Raw genomic sequence first — 23,885 nt, 5'->3', positions numbered from 1 at the left:
GCCACGATCACCCTCCACCACTACTGCCACCTTCCATCATCACCTTCAACTACCATCTTTCGACATCGGCCGCCCGTGACCTTCCTCTACATTGCCACCTTCCACCATTGCCACTGCCACTTTCTACCACCACCACTATTGCCACTATCACCCTCCACTACAACTGACACCAACCACCACCATCTTCCACTACAACAACCACCGCCTTCCACCACCATCACCGCTACCGTTGCCATCGTCAACCGCCATTTTTCACCACCACCACCATCACTACCACCACCAACATTACCACTGCCTTCACACTTTTTATTGGATGCTTGTTATAATTTTTAAGAATAAAGGATATTATTGTCAAGAAATACTTAATTTAAAAGTTAAAGTAAATTTAAGAAATGTGCTGTCAAACGTCTTTTTCTTATTAATTCCTTTCAACAAAATTTCTTTCACAAATGTATTATCAATAAAGGACTTTTAATACGAGAAAGTTCTACCAAATGGGGCCAAATTTTTTTAAATTCATTTGTTTCACATGAATTTTTTTTGTCTCATTTCATAATTCAATTTTCCTCCATACGAGTAGCCTTAAAATTTTGAAATTTGTCCATTAAAAATATATAAACTTTTATTTATCTCATTTCATATTTTGGCTAACATGAAAGTTAATAAAAAATATTACAATTTACCTAAATTGTCTGTATTTTAATTAGATATGACAATAGGTATAAATAAAATTTATGTTTTTTAATAATTTTATATTTTTATAAAAATATAAGCAATATAAGAAACTAAATAAAAAGAAAAATTTATAGGACACTTAGAGAGACATAACAATTATACTGTTTTTATCAAAAGTTATCCATAAACACATTTTATTTAAAAAGGTAAAATTGGGGTATAATTGATATAAATTTTTCTCAAAAAATAAAATTTTTAGGGTAATTTTTGTAGAAAATTTTTTGTAGGAAAGTTTGGTGATTACGAAAAGTTACTCTCCCAACAAATTTTCCTTTTTCCTACCATCTAAATTCTTAATTTTTTTTTTCTTTTTTTTTAAATCATAATTATTTTCCCAACTGTTTCCATCAAACAAAACTAGGTGGTGTTTGATAGAACTGAAAATTAAGTATTGACAATTTTAAGTAACTAAATTTTAAGTGTTAAAATTTTTAAGTGGTAATTAAAAAATAAATATTTTTTAAAATTTTTAGGCGTTCAATATTCAATGATATTTAATATCTGATAAGTGTTGAAAGATGTACATCTCGGCTCTTATTCTTGCATATGTTATTACCCTATTTCTATCTTTGTTTAACTTTTTAGTTCTAATTTATTTTATTTTCGATTTCAACTGCTTAAGGCTAATCAGGGCTAAATCCAGTACTTTAAAGCTTCTACGAAGTTTTGGCTAAAAAAGGCAAGAAAAACAAGCTAAGATGCAGATTTCTATGCGACTCGATCGATTGAGTGAGTTCGAGTTCTATTCGGAACTCAAGAACTCGATCGTTTAACTTCGAGCTCGAGCTCCTGCAACTTCAGATTTTGATCCCTCTTCAAAACCATTTCGGGGTGCACTTAAGTGATGAGTTTCGTGTGTGGGTTCTAACCATTTCTCAACTACTAGCCAAGGTATAAATAGAAGAATGGGCCCATTTGAAGAGGATGATTGATTTTGGTGAAGATTAGAGGACTTTTTCTCTTTGTAGGGTTTTTTCAATCTCTTAAGGAAGATTATACAAGCAGGCCTTTGGCTGTGCTTGGAGATGGAGATTCAACATTCCATGAAGATTTTCACCACCTCCATGGCTAGCTAGACCTCATCTTAGGGCTTGTATGCAGCTCTAAGCCAAGCAATTTGTATCTTGCTTTCAATATTAGGGATTTCATCATTAATTGTGTATTGATTATGTAACCTTTGAGGACTGGCTTGGTTGTACCATGCTTAATTGTGCTATATTCTATAATTAATCTTCTTCTAATCTTTATGTTGTCTTATGTATTAATTATTGTGAATTGATCTCAATATTCTCACTTTTTGTGATTGTGATAGTGATGGTTATGCAATGGTGCTTATGGATATGATTGTATTCAATTTGATAATCCATATTTAGTGAAGATGTATTGTGCTACATATTAGATGATAAGTAGGTAGGTAGACAATGCATGCTTTTTAGCTTTGATGGAGTATACTTATTGATGTCAATTGTAGTTTTTACTTAATTTAATTGTGTGCTTGTAGCCACAATTCATTGTTACACGCTTGATTTTCCCATAATTGTTGACAATGATACAATTACAAGGCTAAAGGTGCATTTCATGCCCTAAGTTTCTCTCATTGTCTTCTCTTTTTCATCACTACTTTCGTTCACTTGCATTGTACTTAGCATTAGTCTAATTGTTAATTAGGAACAAAACAAACCATCTTTTAATTAATTGCTTCAGAGATTGGATTAAATGAAGTCGGAGTACTTGTGTTTGGCACCTTACCATGTTCTAAATGGAGAGTAGTGGTTTATAAATATTAAAATTGAGTTGAGACAAACTTCACTACCAATATCCTTATCACTTAAAATTTTATCCCATTTTAAGTGACGTTTATTATTTTCAATAATATTCAAATTGTTTTATCAAATACACTTAATTACTTAAGCCTTTAATCCATTCAAACTTAAGTGCTGAAATGAGTTATCAATTAACTGCACTAAACCTAAGGGATTAAAACACTCAAATAAATAAATAAATAAATATTCAGAAGTTAAAGCAAATACACTTTCTACTTGCAACATGTTTTTAATGGGATTGTGGAACAATCTTGAGAAATATAGATTAATACCATCATATTAGAGGTCGGATAATAAGAATAAACATATTGATATGTTTTTTAGTTGGATTGGAAAAGAAACTGGTGGGTGGGAAGGGGAGGTTGTTTGGACCAACCCGTTACTAATAATGATATTAACGCTACATTTGTGTTGTAATTCAGTGATATATTCTCTATCTCTTAAAGAAGATGGTGAAGGTTCGAGGCTTTGTATGAATAAATGGGTATATGATTTTTTTGCCAATGAATGAAAAAAAAAAATACACACTTATGATGGTTGTTAGGAAGCACATATACTCGTATAGTGACAATACGAGTATGATACTTATTAAATATATCTATAATTTTATTAATTTCTTTTCTAATGCGTATCCGATATTTCTCAACTACTTTGACCATCTATTTGATACTTCTCAAATAGTTCATAACACATTTTTAATAAGTTGTGAATATTAAAGTATAAATTTTCTAACAATAATATCATAGCATAATTATTATGAAATGTTTTAATTTTTTTTTTTATTTTTAAAAAGAAGTATTGTTATATATGTGGGATTCAGTACAAAATTTATCAATGCAAATGATGCAATATCAATCTTAACATTTATTTTGTTTATTAATCATAGGGCTTTTTTGATTTAGGTCCCATTATTTTGTATAAGTTTTGACATCAGTCCCATTTTAAAAAAAAAACATTAGAGATCAATCATTTTCTAGGTATTTTATGATAGTCAACAAACAATCCAATTAACAATGTTAACGTTAAGAGCATTTTTTATAACAATTCCAGAACTATCCCAAATTTTTTTCCTGCCAAACAGCAGAACCGATCAAAACCCTACCCCTTTCTCTCTTCTTCTTCTTCTTGCTTCCTATTCCTATAGCTCTTGGCATTTTAGCGTCAAAACTTTTCTGGCAAAAAAAAAGAAAAAAAAAAAAAAAACCTAATTAAGTTGTGAGAAAAATATGGAAAACTCATGCCCTTCCACATATAAAGTACATTTTATAAAATATTGTTATCAGATTTCAATGAATCAATAGAGTAGATTATCTCATTTAAAAAAAACAAAGAAAAAATCGAAATCAATGTGCCACACACAATCCTATTCAACGTTACACACGATTGATCTTTGTTTCTCTTCTTAATCCTTAATTCAGGTACATCTAAAAAATTATTTTTTTGTATATATAAAAATATAATTTATCATTTCTATATTGTCACATCCTATTATACTTTGTATCAATTTTGTCATATTTCATACTCATGTAGTGTCGTATCCGTATTCCATTTTCATATCCGTGCTTCCTAAGTTGCTAGACTCCTTGACTAAAAAGAAAATGCTTCCAAACTATTTAAATAAAAAATTACATGCATGGACTGGTGGTAAATTTATAATGTTTGGGCTAAGTAGGGCTTATAGTGCACTAATTATATGTAGGCACACATCATTAAGGGATCAGTTTTTTATTTGCAAAATTACGTATAAAATTGTGTGAAAATCTTATAAATGTTCCTCCACTTTTATGAAAATTTTAAAAATATCCCCACTCACTCTCATACAATTCTTTGAATCCCTCACTGAATTATTTTTATTTTTTTCAAGGAAAGAAATATACTCATGTGAAAACTATAGAACTTTTATTTTGAAAAATAGAAGGATATCACTAAACTACACGACCCTTAATTATAAGGTGCTAAATTCCTCCTTCTTCTTTTTTTTTTTTTTTTTTTTTTTTTTTTTTTTTGGGTAAAGCAAAAACACACATAATTGTTTGTTCACGGGACTCGAACTCCTTTCCTTTTTATCATTGGATCAACGGCCCTTTGTATAGCCACAATTCTCTTGATACGCTTGTTATCAGAGAACTAAAGTTATAACCGTTGAATAGCCTTGAAACGACGAGTGATACAACAATGACTTTGATGCTAAAGAAGCAATATGTGTGTGTGATATTGAAAAGTAATAAGGTTTCTTTCGGTTTGACCCAAGCATCGCTAGCAGCCCCTCTTCCCTTCCCTTTGTTCTAGTGTCTCTTCTCCCCTTATTCTCTTCTCGTATTCTTATTTGTGCATTTCTATTACGGTCTTTTTCATCTATGTAACGCTGCTATATATATTTATATAGATATATAGAAATATATATAACCTGAAAGAGAGAGAAAGAGAGCACAGAGATGGCTCGACAAGCGACGAGGCTGATCTTCTCCAACTTGTCTTCAAAACTTTGCCCTAACTCGAATCACTCTGTCTTCTCGTCCCCTTCTCATTCTCTGTCGCAATCTCGTCTTTTCGGGGCGGCTTCTCCTGCCGTTTTCGTCGACAAGAACACTCGGGTCATATGCCAAGGGATCACCGGCAAGAATGGCACCTTCCACACCGAACAAGCTATTGAATACGGGACTAAGATGGTAACGTTTACTACACACACAAAAACTATATATGTGTATATGCAATACAGTGTTGCTTCAGAATTTAATCTGCTAAATGGATCTGTTATGTAGCTCTAATTTCAATTTGTATTGCAATAGTACATTTTGTAGTTCTTACCTTTGAATCTGTGTTATCAATTTTGTTTGTCAGATCAGCATCTGAACCTAGCTAAAATTGGGTTTTATACGTAATTGTCTAGTTTGAGAAAACCTAGAATTCCGTTGTTGCTTATAGCAAGTCGATTAAGCTCTCTTCTTCCTCTCTTGCTTGATTTTCTATAAGGAATTAGTGAAACATGTATTCTGGTGATTATTAACTCCTTAGTTCCATAATTATTTGTATCATTTCTTGGGATCAAATTATGATCAAGATGCTGTCCCTACCCTTATTTGCAAGCTCATCCTCAATATTAGTAGTACCAAAATGAGGGGAAAAATGTAATATCTTATCCGCAACTTCACCTGTAGTCAAATTTCCTCCAATAGCTGTTATTCTGCGATATCACTGTTCTCAACACGGGGTTTATGCATTCTGACCTCTTGATGATGTTTGGAGATGATCCTAGAAATTCCATCATTTTTGTTGTCCTTGTCACAAATTTGGGTGGATATTCAAGTCTTTTGAGGGAATTGTGGTATTTTGTTATTAGTATATTTAAAGGGTAACTGTGGATGTTATCACAATTAGTGTGGCTAAAGTGTACCATTAAACCGTTGACAATCTCTTCTCAAATTACAGTTTGCAGGTAGACTTGTAATAGGCATAGCATGAATAATATCACCTATTAATGTTTGAAAATTTGTTTTTAAATGGGATGGAGTGTGGCAAAATCCAAAGGGTAATTGTTGCACGTGATTGCCAACCAAACTACCAGAATGATTCCCTCCACCAATGTGAAGAATTGTTACCTCATGCATGATTAAAATTTTCAGCATATGGAAAGATCTGCTAGGTTTTAATGTTTGTGCGATTCTGATCCGATCCCTTCATTTCCTTCTACTAATGACTTTTAAGGCATTCCCTACTTCTTGGTCCTTCTTGCCCCACTTGTTATACATATACGACTGGTAGATATATTTGCATACTTACTGAAGTATTGGAAGGTTTGTTTAAATCAGCACAAGGAGCTTTATTTATATACATTCTTCTTATTTGTTTAAATAGGTTGGTGGGGTCACACCAAAGAAGGGTGGAACTGAACACTTGGGACTTCCAGTTTTTAACTCAGTTGCAGAAGCAAAAGCTGAAACAAAGGCCAATGCATCAGTGATTTATGTTCCTCCACCTTTTGCTGCAGCAGCTATTATGGAAGCAATGGAGGCTGAGCTAGATTTGGTTGTCTGCATTACTGAAGGAATTCCTCAGCATGATATGGTAATTTAATTTTCTTTTCACTGGTATTCCCCTCCCACCAATTGACTGTGATAGTTTTTGAGCCGATTCCAATCATCAGGTTTAACTAGTTTATAATATATATATATATATATATATATATATATATATATATATTTATTTATTTATGATTTTAGAAAAGGAATCACTAGAGTTCTGCAGTGAATAATGAAACAAATAGCGTTTTTGCTAGTTTCTATTGTTCTTTTTCTTTGTTTAAATTTGTGTTTCTGAAAAGTATTTTTTATGGCAAGGCAGGCTATATAACATTGGATTTTAAAAAAATTGTTATTGTGAAAATTACAGGACATGCGTAGCGATAAAAAATGTTACACATTTTACAATAAGTTGGCTATTAGATTTATCCACCTTTTAGTTTATTAAGAGTTCTATTTCAGCAGTTGTTGTAGCTTAAGTCCATGATTTAGGTTTTTCTGCCAGGAGATGTTAAATGTTGAAATCATGAAGGTTCAAGGTTCTATCAGCTCTACATTCGTTAGATTTTATTAAGTTGGTGTGGAATCTTTCTGAAGTTGTTGTTGTGGAATCTTTCTGAAGTTGTAAAATGTTACACATTTTACAATAAGTTGGCTATTAGATTTATCCACCTTTTAGTTTATTAAGAGTTCTATTTCAGCAGTTGTTATAGCTTAAGTCCATGATTTAGGTTTTTCTGCCAGGAGATGTTAAATGTTGAAATCATGAAAGTTCAAGGTTCTATCAGCTCTACATTCTTTAGATTTTATTAAGTTGGTGCGGAATCTTTCTGAAGTTGTTGAAAAATTTCTCTATGAGGATCCAGGTGGTCTTAGGCGAGTTTGGTCTTTTTAGCGGTAGTCATTATCATTTAGCCATCTTCTGTTGACCTTCTTTGTGCCGTCTAAATCCAATTTGAGGCCTCGAGGGTTCTGGGAAGGGCACATTTTGATACAATTTTAACATTTGGCATTAGTTGCACAGAGTGGCTGCTCTCAGGATTCGAACCCACAGCGGTGAGGAATTTGTGAACTTGGAATTTTGATTAGCTGCTCATTCACCTCTTTGATGAGACCTTCTTGTTATATCATTTTAGAAATTTTAATTTAGTTATATCTTTTATACTTGTGGTTTACTTTTAGAAAATAGCCTATAGCTCTAATAATTGCTTTGTCCTTTTGGTATCTTTTGTAACTGAAATTGAGCCTTAAGTTTCTTTCTGACATTGGATTTGATAAATGCAAACTACAGGTTCGGGTGAAGGCTGCTCTTAACAACCAATCAAAAACTCGGGTGATTGGTCCAAACTGCCCTGGTATTATCAAGCCTGGAGAATGCAAAATTGGAATTATGCCTGGATACATTCATAAACCTGGGCGCATAGGAATTGTTTCTCGTTCTGGCACATTGACTTATGAAGCTGTGAGATCCTTTTTTCCCAAGTATCTTGTGGTGTTTGTTTGTTAAGTTGTAATGATGCTATATAAATCACGCATTTGTGTAATCCATGTTGCTGGTCCGTCTAATCAATGGTTAAACCCTTTCCTCACACTTTATGTCCCTCTAATTTAACTACCACTAAAGAACTTACTAGACTTTTGAATAGTCATTTTTCCTTTTGGCATCTTATGGCTTTGGATATGTTTAGCTGACACTTACCGCGACATAAACCTCTTTACTCTTATAAAAGGGCCTTCAGAGGTGGCACTTGGCGTTGCCATAAGGAGTTTAAGAAAGAGAGTTTTAAATTAGTAGGATTTCAAGTTGGGGCCACTTGGGACCTCTTATAGTGAAGTTCTAGGTTGTGTTGTCTTATGTTATACATTCTTTAGTTTAATTTGATGCAGGTTTTATTGATTTAGAATATATCAAGTGTTTTGTTTAATTTCAAGATTCGCTGGACATGGGTTGTAGTAGTTTCCATGGTTTATATTTTTGGGTCAAATGATTAACTTGAGTATTTACGCATGGTTGTAGTGGGTATGTATGAGATCTGGTAGTCAATGTCTTTGACTTTCTATGTATAAAGTCAAAATCCATTAGAATTAGGAGTTTCTAGAAGGGCCTTCAGAGGTGGCACTTGGCGTTGCCATAAGGAGTTTAAGAAAGAGAGTTTTAAATTAGTAGGATTTCAAGTTGGGGCCACTTGGGACCTCTTATAGTGAAGTTCTAGGTTGTGTTTTCTTATGTTATACTTTCTTTAGTTTAATTTGATGCAGGTTTTATTGATTTAGAATATATCAAGTATTTTGTTTAATTTCAAGATTCGCTGGACATGGGTTGTAGTAGTTTCCATGGTTTATATTTTTGGGTCAAATGATTAACTTGAGTATTTACGCATGGTTGTAGTGGGTATATATGAGATCTGGTAGTCAATGTCTTTGACTTTCTATATATAAAGTCAAAATCCATTAGAATTAGGAGTTTCTAGAAGTGTATATATGTGGCTACAAATTTTTCTTCCTCCTGATGATCTTGCCAACGTTCTTTTTGTCCTATATAGCATTGGTATATAATGCCTACTTTTTTCATTTTCTATTTTGGTCCAAGAGAATATGGTAATGTTGCACATTGATGTGTTTGTTCTAAATGAATGAAGTATCCATGTAGGACAAGATTTGGGGTTGGGCATGGTATAAAGATATGTGCCCGGCATGTCCACTTGTGCCTAGCTAGTATATTGAATGATTCAAGTTTATTATAGTACATAAAACTCTTATTATTATTTTTTATTAGTCCTTGCGTCATAGAACAAGTTTTCCTCTTTCGTTTTTGGCATATCGCAAAATAAATGTTCATTTTGAGAAGTCTATTTTTTTTATTTAAAAAAAAAAATATTTTCTAAATTTTACTTAATGGTTGAAAACTGATCTAAATTAACAATGTATATCTTCAAAATCTTGGAGGCCTAGTTTTGTAAATTCAAAGCGAGATGCGCATAATATGCATGGCACTTTAGAAAGACGAGTCCCCAAAGGGGATACTTATTTTGGCATTGTGTAGTTCTCTTGGGCTTCGCTCCCCTTTTGAGCGCTTTATACATTTTTACTTATCAAAAATAAAAAATTTTGCTTCGGAATGAGTAAAGTGTCCATGTGATATTGCATAAAAACACTATTTTACCCTAGAAATAAAAGATCATTTGAAAATAAGAATATTTAGGCATGCCTCTGTCCTTGGATTTGGGGTCTGGAACCTGTTCTGTGTCTATATAATGTAGCTCTAAACTGTATTTATTGGCTTAAAAAATGCTTTTGTAGAAATTCAAATTATGTTCGCCTTGGCATTTAAATGTATATGATGTCGGTGAAGATTATACGTGTTTTGTTTTGGAGTCAATTGTGATACTCTTTTACTGCTATGCTGTTTTTTATTTCCTTTAACAATTGAACCATCACATGAGTGCTGTCTGGGTGCACCATGTCAATTTAATCATACCTAAAATTAAGCATATAGGCAACAATGATGTTTCTTATGACCAATCATTTTCATGATTTTAAGCAGTCAGCCTAAAAAATGTGGATTGCTAATAACTCTCTCAATCAAATGAAGTGACGATATGCAACTATTAACAAATAGCCAACAGTGGGACATCTAAAGAGATAATGCTTTCAATCTATAATTCATAAATAATAATTAAAGCTGCTTGGGGATGCAAAATTACTTTTTGGATGCCATTCTTAGTTTTGGTAAATACCACTGACATTGTCCTGATATGCTTCATCCAAGTTTCAGTTTCATCATGTTCAATTTAGTATGATTAGCCTCAAAGCCTAAATGTTGGTGGTAGGGGACTAGTTGAGGCAAAGTGGTGATATATGCGTTTTCTATATTATGCCAATACCTCCGACTTTGGTAGTCTGTTCTGGCTTCTCTGACTTCTAGTTCTATTATATTTTATAGAAATTTTGTGGATGACTTTGTCTGCTATGTACCTACCAGGTTTTCCAAACGACTGCAGTTGGCCTAGGGCAATCAACCTGTGTTGGTATTGGTGGGGATCCTTTCAACGGGACAAATTTTGTTGATTGCATGAAGAAGTTTCTTGCTGACCCTCAGACGGAAGGTAAACTCTTTAGGAAAATGAAAAAAAATAATAAATCAACTGTTGATCTTGTTCCACAGATTTCTTAGTGTAGCATGTGCTTCATAGAAAGAGGCAGAGGGATTATGTTCTTAATGGAAAAGGATGATATTATTTCAATGTGTGTTATTTTTAGTTTAACCCAGAGGGGTAGAGCAGTGGGTTGAAGGATGTCGCTATGAAGTTCAACACCCATGTTCAACTCCCCTCCCTCGGGGCATCATTGGAGCATAAAAAATATTAGAATATAGTTTGTTTTAAGGGGACATAACAGAGACCAGGATTTTTTGCTCACATAATTTAAGTTAAGGGTAAATAGCTCTTTTGATAGCAGTCTGATATTATGGGGTCACTAATGCATTTAAAAATTCCAGTCCTAGTCCTCTTTTGTTCCTGATCCTTTTGAGAGCAAATTATTGATATTGATTCCTGGTCTTACTAAAAGAATGAAGACTTGAGATCGAAAGCCCATGCCACTATGCTTGACGCTTGGCAAATTCTCATAGAAACTTTAATGAAATTTGTATTTGTTTTTATTTCTCCTCCTTCATTACTTGAAAAACATCTGTTTAGGTGTTTTTTATTTTTTATTATTTTTTTTCCCCAGTAAATAATACACATCCACTTTGCCCCTATATGGACTTGACCCCTGATGTTCCACTTTGGGAGGTATAGAAGATACCACTGGGCTATTATCCTTGGTGTTAACATTTGCTTTGAGTTTGGGAATGCCTAAAAGTGGGCTGTGGATTAGGATTGGAATCAAGACCAGATTTGCTGTTTTTGTTGTTGTCGTTCTTCCTTTTCAACTTGATCTTTTCGACTCCTTCATGAATATCAGCCTTTTGTTGTACAATATCTTACATCTATTGACTTCATGTAGGTGCTTTGACTTTGCCTCAAATTATCAGATCTATTGATACTCTAGAAGCTCAAAGTACTGTTTTAAAATCTTTTAAAAATCTTCTGTATGGAACTCCTTGGTTGTTTTATCAAGGTCCTAGGAACTTTAATCTGCAATCAATTAGAAATGGTGTGTATGTAAATAGGATTCTTGATTGTTTCATCAATGCAGAATAACAAGTCAAAGTAGCAAGTTGGTGTTGTTTGGCATTTTCTAACCCAATCTAATACAATTTCCTGAACTCATCTATACTGCTTGTGTTTAGAGGTCAACCTGGGGTGTTTCAAGCAAAGGTTTTTATACTTCAGTTTTAGCCTGGGTCTACCTTTTACTTAGACCAACCGCCCTGGTGGTCCTAGTGTTTGGGTGGAGAGGGATGCATGAACATGGCCACATGAAATGGATTCTATATGATGCTGATCCCCTCCCCTACAAGAAACTTCCACACTTCCATGCTTTTGCCTTTTAAGTCAGTTTCTCATGTTATCACTCCTCATTCTTAAAATAGTGGTCCTGCCCTTGTGTTGGCCATGTGTTTTTAAATAAAAGTTAATTTTAAATGATGACAATATAAAGTGTGCCTAACACGTGTCTCGATGTTTAAGGAGCATGTTCGGCAGTTTTTAATTAAATACGAATTCCTGGAGGTCATCTGTGCCACAGCACATTAATTAAATTCAATGCATAGTTTTCTTTAGTTACTCTTAATTGCTTGAATACAAATTCCACTCTTTGTTGATTGTGATGGCAACTTTGCGGGATGCTAGTATCAATTTTGTCGGAGGATGGTTAGTGGTTACAAAAGTAGAGATTATACTTCTATCCCTGTTATATTACAACTTAGTAACTGACTATAGATTGGTTTGATGTGAATAATGGGCCAACTTGATCTGATCAATTGGGAGGTCAAAATAATCTAGTTGATTTGGCATTGCTTATGTTGAATTGATATTAATAATTAGTTTTAGCTAATAATCTCTATAATTTTAGGATATCTTAATTTAAGATATCTGATTTCTTTTCATGAAATTGTTGTCAGGGCTTATTTGTTATTTACTTATATAATGTAGGATGCATATGTGTAATTTTTGAAATTTCTTGGTATAAATAGAATGTGGTGGAAGGATGAAATTATTCTTTCATTCTCTCTCTCTTTCCCCATCTCTTCCTTCTCTTTTTCTTCATCTTCTTCTACTTTTTGGGTCAAAATGGCTAGGACTAAAAGGTTAATTGATTCGTAATGTCAGCTTTTCTGGCTGCATTTAGCACAACTTTGGTGTAATTGATGAATAACCCTTGTAACTTGATATATTCTTGTTGACCTATATAAACATTCAATTGTCTGCATTTCTCAAGACGTCTAAAAATATCTGGAGGTTTTAACTTGACTTCGATTGTTTGCTATCTTGCTTTCAGTAATATCAAATAGAAAATAACTGCCATCAGTAATCCCAAAAAGAAAATTTACAATTAAAAAAGAAGTGCAGAAAATGTAGAATAAAGCTAATGTCCATTTACATGTAAACCCTGGATGGGTAAGAAATCATGGGCTTAAACATTGTTGCTATCTTGCAAGTCAGAAATGGAAATAACTGGCTAATATTTGCTTGTTACAGAATCCTCATTAGCTATAAATTTTGATTTTTAAATGTGTTTCTGCTTATTTGTGGGTGCTAAACAAATAAATAAAGGAGTAACATGTTATAATTTGTCTACCATTTGGTATAGTTCTTTTTCTTTTCCTTTCTAGTAAAAGTTTTAGGTTGGCTCTTTTTGCAGTTCCTCCTGGCTCTTGTTTTCTCCCTTTCACTTTTTATGTTCTTTTATAAACGTTCATTTCCCTTTCTTTTTTCTTTTGGTTTTCACTTTTTCTGCCTTCCCTCACCTGATTAACTGAATAAAAGGTTTTGACAAGATAAAAGTGATTGTATATATTGAGAATAGGAAGCCAAAGTGCTCTTGATCTAATCATGAATGCCAATTGCATTTCAGGTATTGTTCTTATCGGTGAGATTGGTGGTACAGCAGAAGAAGATGCAGCCGCCCTCATAAAGGTGAGTAATGCTGAGATTTTAATTTATAGTTTTAGTCACAAAGTCCGAAGTTGTAGGACGATGCATTGGTCTCACATAGAGGGGATGGACTTACGGGGAAAGCGCTTAGTTGGTTCTAGTGTATTTGAGTTGTGAGAAGTAGGTTTTCTGTTGGAGTCTCTTTGGTTTCTATTTGTGAGAATTGAGCATCTAATGAAGTGTAAAATGAAACAGGAAAGCGGAACTGAAAAGCCTATTGTTGCATTTATTGCTGGACTAACTGCTCCACCGGGTCGGCGCATGGGTCATGCTGGAGGTATAATATCGCCATCATGAATCTTAATTATCTTGCAGTTGCTATGCTACTTGCTGTCAAGCTAACAGAAAATATAAAAAACGTTTCATAGAAAAAGGAAAAAAAAAAGAAAGAACTGTCATTTTATGTTGATCATACAAAAAATTTCTTAAAATTTTAAGTTGGAACTGTGTTCCTTAGTTAAATCATTGCTGAACTCTGTAATTCCTGTTTGTGTATGCAGCTATAGTATCAGGGGGAAAGGGCACGGCGCAAGACAAAATTAAGACCCTCAGGGAAGCTGGGGTCACAGTTGTCGAATCTCCGGCAAAGATTGGAGCTGCAATGCTTGATGTCTTCAAACAGAGGGGTCTTGTATGAGTTTCATACAGAATCATTTTGTTCTTTTTTGTGCAGACATGAGAAATTACCCAATGCGCGGTGGACCTTAAATTGGAAAACCCATTTTTAGCATATAATAACAGAGAGCTGCAATGAGAAAATTGCTTTGGTTGCATAGTCCATGATTTAACCTTGGAAAGGTTTCAGAGACAGTGATTTATTTGTAATGTTCGTTTTATAATCATGTGGTGACATGTGGTGACGTGGATATATCATTTAAATAATCAAATGACGATTTTAGTGATTGTCTTTGCTAAATGACCATTTAGCAGACAAGTAGTTGGGAAAATGTTTTGTTTGTTGTTATCGGCTTTGCCAAAAGGTTTTTTTGCTTCTAGATACTTGGCATAGAGTACAAATAAAGAACACACGGCATCTAGATCATCTATGGTTACTGAATGAGGCATTAATTTGCTGCCTATTTTCTTTTTTGTATCATGAAAAAGCCTTTTGAAACATATTGAAAAGTGTAATTTTCATTCCAAACATATTGGAAAATGTAATTCTCAAAATAAAATGAACAATGAAACTTCTTGAAGCATGTATCTTGGCGGATATTAAGAATTTATATTGTAACCCTTTTGTCCAAAGTTGGAATGGTTCTCAAAAAAAAAAATAAACAATGATACTAAGATGGAGTAGTAAACTAGTTTGGCGGGTTCAAACTCGGGACTTTTCACAAACACTTCATGCAATTCCGTACTAGCAGAAAATAGATCAATGCATGCAACATGCACCCTCTCAGCATGTGTTCCATTCCTACCACATAACTCCTAAAGTGTGTTCAACATAATATTGATCTTTCGAGTGATGAATTATTGATCGAATCCTCAAGATCCAGATGATCTGAATCGAACCTCACAAAATAATCATCTGGAATGAACTCCACAATACCATCATCTGGATCGAATTCTAAATACCATTCTCTGAATCTAACCTTAGCCCTCAAGAACGAATAGTGGACGATAACGAAAAACCCTAATTGCGAGTTTGTATTGCAATTGTGGAAACCTAACTAATACTTTGTATATAGGTTTTGGTGATGAAGCAGTGATATTATAAATAGACATCTCCGTATATATACATCTCTGTATATAGGTTATGGTGAGCATCTTATATATAGGTTAACGCTTCCTCCTCACACGTCCTCATATACATAGAGAGAGAGAAGGTGGAAGCTCATTGAGCCACTTTCTTCACTTCCGTTCCCAGTTGAGCTCTACCCAACCAAAAAAAAAAATAAAATAAAATAAATAAATAGTTTCTAGTCTTGAAAAGAATAAATATTAAATACTCAGAAGAATCATTATAAACGTACCGCAAAATAAAATAGAAAACATTATATATTTGTGAACTATATTGTAGACGGTAGAAGATCCCTTTTACCATATTTCTGACTGATATTGAAAATCATAAATTACAGACATTTGACACACAACCAATGTCGTATAGTAGAAGCATATAAACCTCACCCCTCTTCAATATCACACAGACAATGCTCTTGTGTTTCAATATCCGCATCAAATTTCATTTGTTTTACAATATTGTTTAGCATCATATAGATTTGTCCTGAATTGGGATGAGTTTTATCATGAGCTATGAATCTGTGAAGGGTTCCAAATATCTCCACAAAACTATACCCAGGAGACTTCTTCACCCCTCTTCTCGCCATAGCTTCCCTCATCGTTCTTGCTTCATCGAAGCGCTTGACTACTGCATAAACATTTGATAAACCAACATATCTACCATCGTGATACGGCTCCAACTCAAGAAGCTTCTTTCCCACTATTTCTGCAAGACCTAATTTTTTATGGTTCATACAGCCACTAAGTAATGCACCTAACATGGAAGGTGTTGGTTCCACCGGCATTTGACACAAGAAGTGGTATGCCTCTGTTACTTGACCTGCACGCGCTAGAACATCCACCATGCAAGCATAATGCTCACTCTTCGGTGTCTTGCCATCTTTACCAAGAGACTCAAAAAAGTACCAAGCTTCCTTCACTAAACCTCCATGTGCACAAGCACTCAACAAGCACAGGTATGTGATCTCATCTGGGAAGATCCCTACAGTCTGCATTTTTGTAAACATATCGAGTGACTCCATAACAAGACCATGCGTTGCAAGTCCTCCAATCATAGCATTCCAAATTAACACATCGGTTCGATTCATTGAAACACCGCGAAAGACAGCTAACGCTTCCTGTATCGCCCCACATTTGGCATACATGTCCACAAGAGACGTTCGCAACACTAAAGTTAGAGGCAACCCATTGTCAACCATGTAGCGATGCATAGTCCTCCCTTGCTCAAGCGCACCTAAATGAGCACAAGCACACAAAACACTAACCATTGTCACCTCGTTGGCATCAGGCCCTGCAACCCGCATTCTCTCAAAAACTGCCAATGCCTCGCCATAGTTCCCGTCCTTGACATACCCGTCAATCATAGAACTCCACGACACAACATCCCGCTCTGGCATCAGTTCAAACACTTCCCGTGCCGAATTTAGGTCCCCACATTTAGCATACCCATCCAGCATAGAATTCCAAGAAACCGAGTTCCTCTTTGGCATGTCATCAAACAGTTTACGTGCATACACTATATCAGCACAACTAGCATACATATGAATCAAAGAATTCTGAACAAACCGATCAGACTCATACCCAGTTTTCAAAACACGGCCATGCACTGCCGTCCCCAATCGAAGCTTCGACAAGTGCGCAGAGGCTTTGACAAGAAAAGGGTACGTTAGATGGTCTGGTGTGACTCCAATTCGTAACATTTCAACAAAAACAGAGATTGATTTGTTTGGGTTCTTGCTTTTTGAATAACCCCTTATGATTGTGTTCCAGTGGAAGATTGTTGGAGCAGAGAGTTGCAGAAAGATTCGATAAGAGTAATCAACGAAGGCTGAATCCGAGATGGCAGCGAAAGAGAGAAGTCTTGATGCAAATGCTTCGTCTTGCGAAAGGTTCAAAGCGATCAACAGAGCATGTACTTGCTTAAGCTCTGCCATTGATTTGCATTTGTCGAGCACAGTACATAGAGTACTCAACATTTACAAGGATCAAATTCCACAACAAATTGAGTTGATTTTTTCAAGTAACTCTGTAGGTTCGTTTAATAAAGGGGAAGTTTGGATTTCTAAGTGGAGGGAAAATTGCCCGGTTGTTTGGCTGCAGGGATGTCCATACTACTCCTCGCATGGGGTACGGTTTCTAAATCAGGAAGAATATGGTAGGATTACAATTCTTAAGGACTTTAGGTTGGCATGAGGAATGAAATACCGTAAGAATAAAATGAATTAGAGAATGGAATGGAATGACTATTCTCATTCTTTCGTTTGGTTATACAGCTATGTTTGATGTATAGGAATTGAATGTAATTTGGAATGGAATGAGAATGAGAATGAAATTGAATTGAATGAATATTACAATTCTAATAATTGGTGTGACACGGTGAATCGTTATGAAATGGAATGATTATTACCATTTTATTGTTTGGTTGACTATCATTAAATATGAAATGGAATGATTTTTCTCAAAAATACCCTTTTCATTATTTTTTAATAAAATCAATCTAATTAATATTTTGTCAGTACAATTTTATCTAAAAACGGGTTGAATACTTAATAAGAAGTTGATGTAAATGCTAAAATATATATATATATATATATATATATATATGTATATATATATTTAATGATATAAATATATATATATATATATATATATATATATAATATGGTTGAAGGTCCTGTAACTTTTTGTCAATGACAGTTTTGGGTATATTCAGAAGAGAGGGAAGGTGAAAAACTTTTATCATGTCTAATAAAGAAGTTCGAGAAACGTGAAAAATGGAATGCGAAAGATTTTTGGTCTATGCAAAATATTTTTGCCTTATTGGAATGTGATGAAGGGCTGATTGGGAATATTACAAAAATATTTAATCTTGCTATGGAATGGCCATTCCATTCCATAGGTTTAGTAATGAAATGGATTTTCATTCCATTGCATTCCTACATACCAAACAAACAAATTGTTGGAATGGGCATTCCATTCCATTCCATTCTTGCACACCAAACGTAGCATTATATGTCTTAAAAAGAAAAACTAATATATATATATGTAAACCAAATAAATATATAAATATATGTGTAAATATATTTTTTCGATGTATATTTGGAAACTGAGGAGAGATCTCTCTCATTGACATGGAAATTTACTCATTTTTTAGTCAAGAATATAATCTCAACTTGCTTTTAGATCACTATCTATGGATGCAAATCGCCGGCTTATTGGTAGTCGATCAACTTCAATGGATGCAATTCAATGGATCAAATCGCCGGCTGATGTCAGATCGGTCATCGATCTACTTTAATGATTGATTTCCGGCTGATTTCGGATTGGTTGTCGATCGACTTCAATGGCTAATTTTGCGCTGATTTCGGATTCGTTGTTAACTGTCTTCAATAGTTGATCGCTTTCAATGTCGATTTCTGATGCAAAAGTGATAGGGTTTGAGTTGTTTGAGAAAAGTGAGTTAACAATTATATCGTTTAAGATTTTTAGTAGTATTATTTTTACTCCGTATTTTTTTAAGTATGCTAGTATTATTTTTATTCTGCATTTTTTTCAAGTAATATAGTATTATTTTTATTCCGTATTTTTTTAAGTGGGAATGGAATGCCCATTCCTTAGAAAGGTGAAGAATGGGTATTCCATCTTTAAAATTACTTTTCAAATAAAAGAATAGAATTAAAAACATTTCATTCCGCTTTATTTCATGCTATTCCCACCTACCAAACTAACCCTTAATCCAAATTCCGTAAATTTTTTTTTTACGAATTTAAATAATTATTTTTATAATTAAAATTGAGTTTGAGTTGAAAAATCTTGTCGCATATTTAATTTGTTTGGCTGGATTCCATAAGCAAACCCACTGTGACACAATTCTAATTTTGCTACATGTATATTTATTAACCTGAAAATATATTCACTTTATTCTAAAACACAGCTCCAATCAAGTTTTAAAAATTAGATGTGCTAGTTCCACCTCTAAGAGGCATGCATATTTTGGCTAGGTCAAATAACCATTTTTTTCAACTAAAGTCAATTTTTATCTGATGTGGCCAAATATGACAGTCCAAAAAATCACCATGGGGTCATTCTAACTCGAGCACCAACATGCTCTTATCCAAAACCACATATATAACAATAGGGTTCTTTGCAAAAAAACCCAGTACTGTACAAGTTTTTGCAAGTTGCACCATGCATTGCAATTTATCCCTTTAACTATTGAAAATGCTACAGGATACCCCCCTATGGAGAAAACAAATTGTAACATTTTCAATATTTGAAGGATAAATTGCAATGTAGGGGGCAACTTGCAAAAACATGTATGATACAAGGTTTTTTTTTGGTTGCAATTAACCCATAACAATGTTCTGATACAACTATAAATCTCAATACATCTACCAAAAATCTAGGCAAGAACATTCCCCATCTTTGAAATGATGAAACCTGTTCCTATCCCTGACAACGATTTCTCGACCATAAATTCTTGAAACCAACTTTATGAAATGGTGACAATCTCTGCACACTCTTAGGTTTTTGACAATTCTGATGACTTCCTCAGTACCCAAGTGTAGGAATCCATATGCAATGGCCAGCTTCTCACTGTGAACAGACAAAGCATACTCCTTTTCTTCTTCTTCTATGTCACACAGAGTTTGCTCTGTATCTGGTAAATATTCGGTGGTAGTCTTTAGCCGTGTTGATAGCTCACGCAACTTATCATATATATAGCTTGACTCGGGATGTGACCAATCGCCAGCCACAAACCGGTACACAATCCCCTTCAACTCAATCACACTTACCCCTGGCACCTTAGCCACCCCTTTGGTTTTCATAAGGTTTCTCACTTTTCTTGCATCATCCCATCGTTTTGCAGCAGCATATATATTTGAGAGAAGGATGTAGCTGTGGACAAGAAGAAAGGGAAAAACGAAAAGGGTGTCAAGACGCATAATAATCTAGTGAGAAGTTACTTTTAGTTAACACATGCTGATTGAGTGATTGACAAAGTTTAGTCCTTAAATCCTTCCTTGCTTCATTATAATTCAATTGCAGACACAACAAAAAGAGTGAGCTTAGTGAGGTTAAAGTTCGAGCATTAGCAGGCCAGCTTGCTTTTATGCCAATGTATCACGATATCATTTTTCTTCTTTTTTATACAATAATATAATACAAGGGATTTTACATAGACCAACCCTGATAAAATTGAAATGACTATGAAGTATTCCCCCAACCGGCCCCCCCCCCCCCCCCCCCCCCCCCCGGATTTTTTACATTTAGCTCTTTTACACTTGATTTTTACATTTAACATCTAGAGTCAGGTCAGTAATCTTATTTCATATATCTTAGTCAAGGTCTATGTAATTAGCCTCTAATATAATTCAGGTATCTTGTACTTCCAAGTGTAACAAAAAAAAACAAAAGTTCACTAGGCATAAAAGAAGAGTTCATACCGGCCACTATGCTGCGGTTGAAGATTGATAAGGCGTTTACCCACTCTTTCACCCACCTCAGCATTCGCATAAATCCTGCAACCTCCGAGCAATGCTGCCCAAACACTTGCATTGGGCTCCATAGGCATAGTCCCTATCAGATCCAAGGCCTCTTCCAATCGCCCAGCCCGAGCAAGCAGATCAATAACACAACCATAATGCTCAACCTTGGGGTCAATCCCATAAGTGCAACTCATGCAAGCCAGTAATCTCTGGCCTTCTTCTGTCATCCCTGAATGACGATAAGCAGTGAGCATAGCTACAAGAGTTATATCATTAGGTGCCACACCATCCTCTTGCATCTCCCTAAAAAGCCTTTGAGCACTGCTCGCACAACCATGCATAGCCATGCCAGTTATGATGGTGTTCCAAGTAAGAACGTCTTTGGAATCCATAGAATAAAAAACTTCAGAGGCACGAGATATGCTACCACATTTGGCATACATGTCCACCAACGCAGTGCCAACAATGAAATTTATCTCGATTTTATAATCAATGATGTAGGAATGCAAACTCAACGCTTGGTCCAGAGCACCCAAATGACCACAGGCTGATAAAAGGCTGACAAAAGTGGCCTCAGTTGGCACTATGTTCGTCGTCTGCATCTCATCAAATAACGCAAGAGCTTCATTTGATTTCCCACTCTGTGCATAACATGCTAACATGGCATTCCATGACACAACATCTCTACAAGGCATCTCACGGAACAATTTAAGGGCAAGCTCTACATTTCCACATTTAACATAACCCGCCAACATTGAATTCCAAGAGACTACATTCTTCTCAGGCATTTCATTGAAAAAACTCTCTGCTTCTTCTATTCTCCCGAGAATTCCATAACCATTGATGATGGTGTTCCAAGAAATCACATCTCTGTTTACCATCCGGTCAAACACCGCTCGTGCTCTCTCTATGTCACCGCACTTCACAAACCCACCAAGCATTGAATTCCAAGACACAATGTCTCTTTCAGAACACATATCAAACAGCTGTCTTGCAGAATCCAAATCTTTCCCATCAGCATACAAACGAATCAATGAACTCTGAATGTAACAATCATATTCAAATCCATATTTAACAACATGGGTATGAATTAGAATCGCGAAATGGGTCATAGAAGATTTGATGCAGGCTTTAATCACAAAAGGAAAAGTAAAATTATTGGGTTGCAATCCATTTCTGAGCATTTCCAGGTACAACAATGGTGCTTCAAGAGGCTGTTTACTTGAGGAGAGTCCTCTAATGAGACAGTTATAGAGTGGAACAGATGGGTTTGGTTGCTGACTAAAGATTGCTTTAGCATAGGCTAAGCTTCCATGTGGTGAAACTGCACAGAAAGAAACCAACTTCAAAACTTGAGTTGGGGTCTCATGAAGAGAGAAGTTGATTTCTTTGATCATCTGAGCGTGGATTTGTTTGAGCTCTATCATGTTTTTGCATGTATTTAGCAGGAAATATATACTAGGCTTTAATAAACGGTTTATGATTGTATTTGCTTTCATAATCAATTAATCATGGAAGACCAGAGACTGAGAAAAGAATTTTCATTTCACTAGTGACACACTGACACCGAAACCCAGGCCAAATGAGTTGGTTATTCCCGCTAAAATACAGTTGTGCTGAGGCCGTCATTTGGGGACAAGCAGTAACATAAAATCAAAATTTTACTTTAAAAGTAAAAATAAATAATTGTAATTATCTTCTATGCAAATTTTAAACTATACTATTAAGAGCATATCTATAAATGGATTCGTACTTACACAAGAATTATATTGGAACAAGAATAATTTTTTATTTGTTTTTGAAAAAGAAGAACTGAATTTATTTGGAGTAATCAAATTAAAGAACCATGACAAATGCAAAGAGCAAAAAAAATAAAATAAATAAATAAATAAATAAAATAAAAATAAGGAAAGAGAATGGAACTCCCAATTTCCGATAAATGAGACTGCAAGTGTTAACATTTTTATCTCGTCCCTTTAATTAACAAGGGTAGAAGTACAAGAAACTCTCTTCCAATATAAAATAGGGTAAACTACAAAAAAAAAAAAAAAAAAAACCGTAAACTATGGGGGGTTTTGCAACTAACCCCCCGGACTATACGTTTGCCAACTTAGGCCACCGGAAAAGAAAAAAGACAAAAATGCCACCCTTCTAATAAAACAGCGCAGTTTCTTATAATCTCAATTTAAGTTATTGACGTGGCAAACAATATTAAACCAACCAATAAGATTGCGATAACACAACAAAGAGATAAGGATTCGTCGGTGTGACCTTGGTGTTGTCAACGGGTCTCAAAATGAATAGCACCAGCAATGAAGAAGAATATCGAAGCTGCTGGGTTTGAAGTTGGCTTGCCGAAGTTGATGGTTGCCAAAGCTCAATGGGTCTCGCCGGAATTTGATTGGCCAGTAAGTTCAGTTACAATGCCGTCAACCTTTTTATTCATCGCCGGTGAGGTTCATTTCAAGTCACGTGTGCTCATCGTTGAATCCTTGCATCCCCGCCGTTTCGAGCTCGCCGTAAACCCTTTTTACTGCCTTATTGGGCATCTTCATGAGCTCGCTGACATTCTCGCTGTCACTGTGGTCGTCGGTCCATTTTTGGTGGCTTATTCATGCCGTCCTCTCCACTGTGCTTACCGGACAGTCATTTCATCAGGTTCGCGTGCTTATTGGTAAATCCTTGTGCCACGGTCCTCTGTCCTCGTCGGCGCCATTTCTGGGTTCGTCGGCAGTAACACAGGAAATGAATTTAAAGAGATGGATATGACCAGAGTACGCGACGATGAATATAGAACTAAAGATGGATGATGACACTTACCAAGACTTGTATCGATTTTATGACCGCAATTATTATCAAGATTAACAGTCAATTGAGCACCAAGAACACCAACAAAAAAACCCTTATTAGCCATGTTTAGCTTTGTTGCTCATTATAACGACTGGGATATTAGGGTCTAATGGTTGGAAATTAAGG

The 23,885-nt window shown here is 34.9% G+C and overlaps 3 protein-coding genes across 4 annotated transcripts; 1 reads left to right on the top strand and 2 right to left on the bottom strand.

Moving 5' to 3' along the window:
• The first annotated feature begins 4,719 nt into the window (after nt 1–4,719).
• On the top strand, nt 4,720–14,624 carry LOC132276108 (succinate--CoA ligase [ADP-forming] subunit alpha-1, mitochondrial). Its single transcript, XM_059777378.1, has 7 exons — nt 4,720–5,227; nt 6,414–6,623; nt 7,869–8,039; nt 10,560–10,683; nt 13,598–13,659; nt 13,873–13,954; nt 14,178–14,624. Exons 1-7 carry the CDS (start codon nt 4,994–4,996, stop codon nt 14,312–14,314), a joined length of 1,020 nt encoding a protein of 339 aa, XP_059633361.1. The 5' UTR covers nt 4,720–4,993; the 3' UTR covers nt 14,315–14,624.
• A 743-nt stretch (nt 14,625–15,367) lies between these two features.
• On the bottom strand, nt 15,368–17,638 carry LOC132276106 (pentatricopeptide repeat-containing protein At5g08305). Its single transcript, XM_059777377.1, has one exon. It carries the CDS (start codon nt 17,394–17,396, stop codon nt 15,804–15,806), a length of 1,593 nt encoding a protein of 530 aa, XP_059633360.1. The 5' UTR covers nt 17,397–17,638; the 3' UTR covers nt 15,368–15,803.
• A 1,770-nt stretch (nt 17,639–19,408) lies between these two features.
• On the bottom strand, nt 19,409–23,244 carry LOC132276105 (pentatricopeptide repeat-containing protein At1g08070, chloroplastic-like). 2 transcript variants are annotated; one of them, XM_059777376.1, is made up of 3 exons: nt 23,181–23,244; nt 20,868–22,233; nt 19,411–20,319 (listed from the first exon to the last, which is right to left on the bottom strand). In XM_059777376.1, the coding sequence occupies exons 2-3, from the start codon at nt 22,091–22,093 to the stop codon at nt 19,812–19,814; spliced, it is 1,734 nt and encodes a 577-aa protein (XP_059633359.1). In that variant the 5' UTR covers nt 22,094–22,233; nt 23,181–23,244; the 3' UTR covers nt 19,411–19,811. The 2 variants fall into 2 exon arrangements, with proteins under 2 accessions (XP_059633358.1, XP_059633359.1); XM_059777375.1 differs by having other exon boundaries at nt 19,409–20,319; nt 20,868–23,187.
• Nucleotides 23,245–23,885: the final 641 nt, after the last annotated feature.

Source organism: Cornus florida, unplaced genomic scaffold, assembly GCF_030987335.1.
Source record: "Cornus florida cultivar Cherokee Brave unplaced genomic scaffold, ASM3098733v1 CherokeeBrave_3.0.0_Hap2_Chr10, whole genome shotgun sequence".
NCBI lineage: Eukaryota > Viridiplantae > Streptophyta > Magnoliopsida > Cornales > Cornaceae > Cornus > Cornus florida.
This window is presented reverse-complemented; position numbering and strand designations above follow the sequence as displayed.

Excerpts from the sequence above, each read along its gene's own strand:
- LOC132276105 (XM_059777375.1), bottom strand. The coding sequence starts at position 22,408 with ATGAAAGCAAATACAATCATAAACCGTTTATTAAAGCCTAGTATATAT. Across the intron at positions 20,320-20,867 it reads CAACCGCAGCATAGTGGCCG|CTACATCCTTCTCTCAAATA; the intron begins GTATGAACTCTT and ends TCTTGTCCACAG.
- LOC132276108 (XM_059777378.1), top strand. The coding sequence starts at position 4,994 with ATGGCTCGACAAGCGACGAGGCTGATCTTCTCCAACTTGTCTTCAAAA. Across the intron at positions 5,228-6,413 it reads TTGAATACGGGACTAAGATG|GTTGGTGGGGTCACACCAAA; the intron begins GTAACGTTTACT and ends TTGTTTAAATAG. Across the intron at positions 13,955-14,177 it reads GCGCATGGGTCATGCTGGAG|CTATAGTATCAGGGGGAAAG; the intron begins GTATAATATCGC and ends TTGTGTATGCAG.
- LOC132276106 (XM_059777377.1), bottom strand. The coding sequence starts at position 17,396 with ATGTTGAGTACTCTATGTACTGTGCTCGACAAATGCAAATCAATGGCA.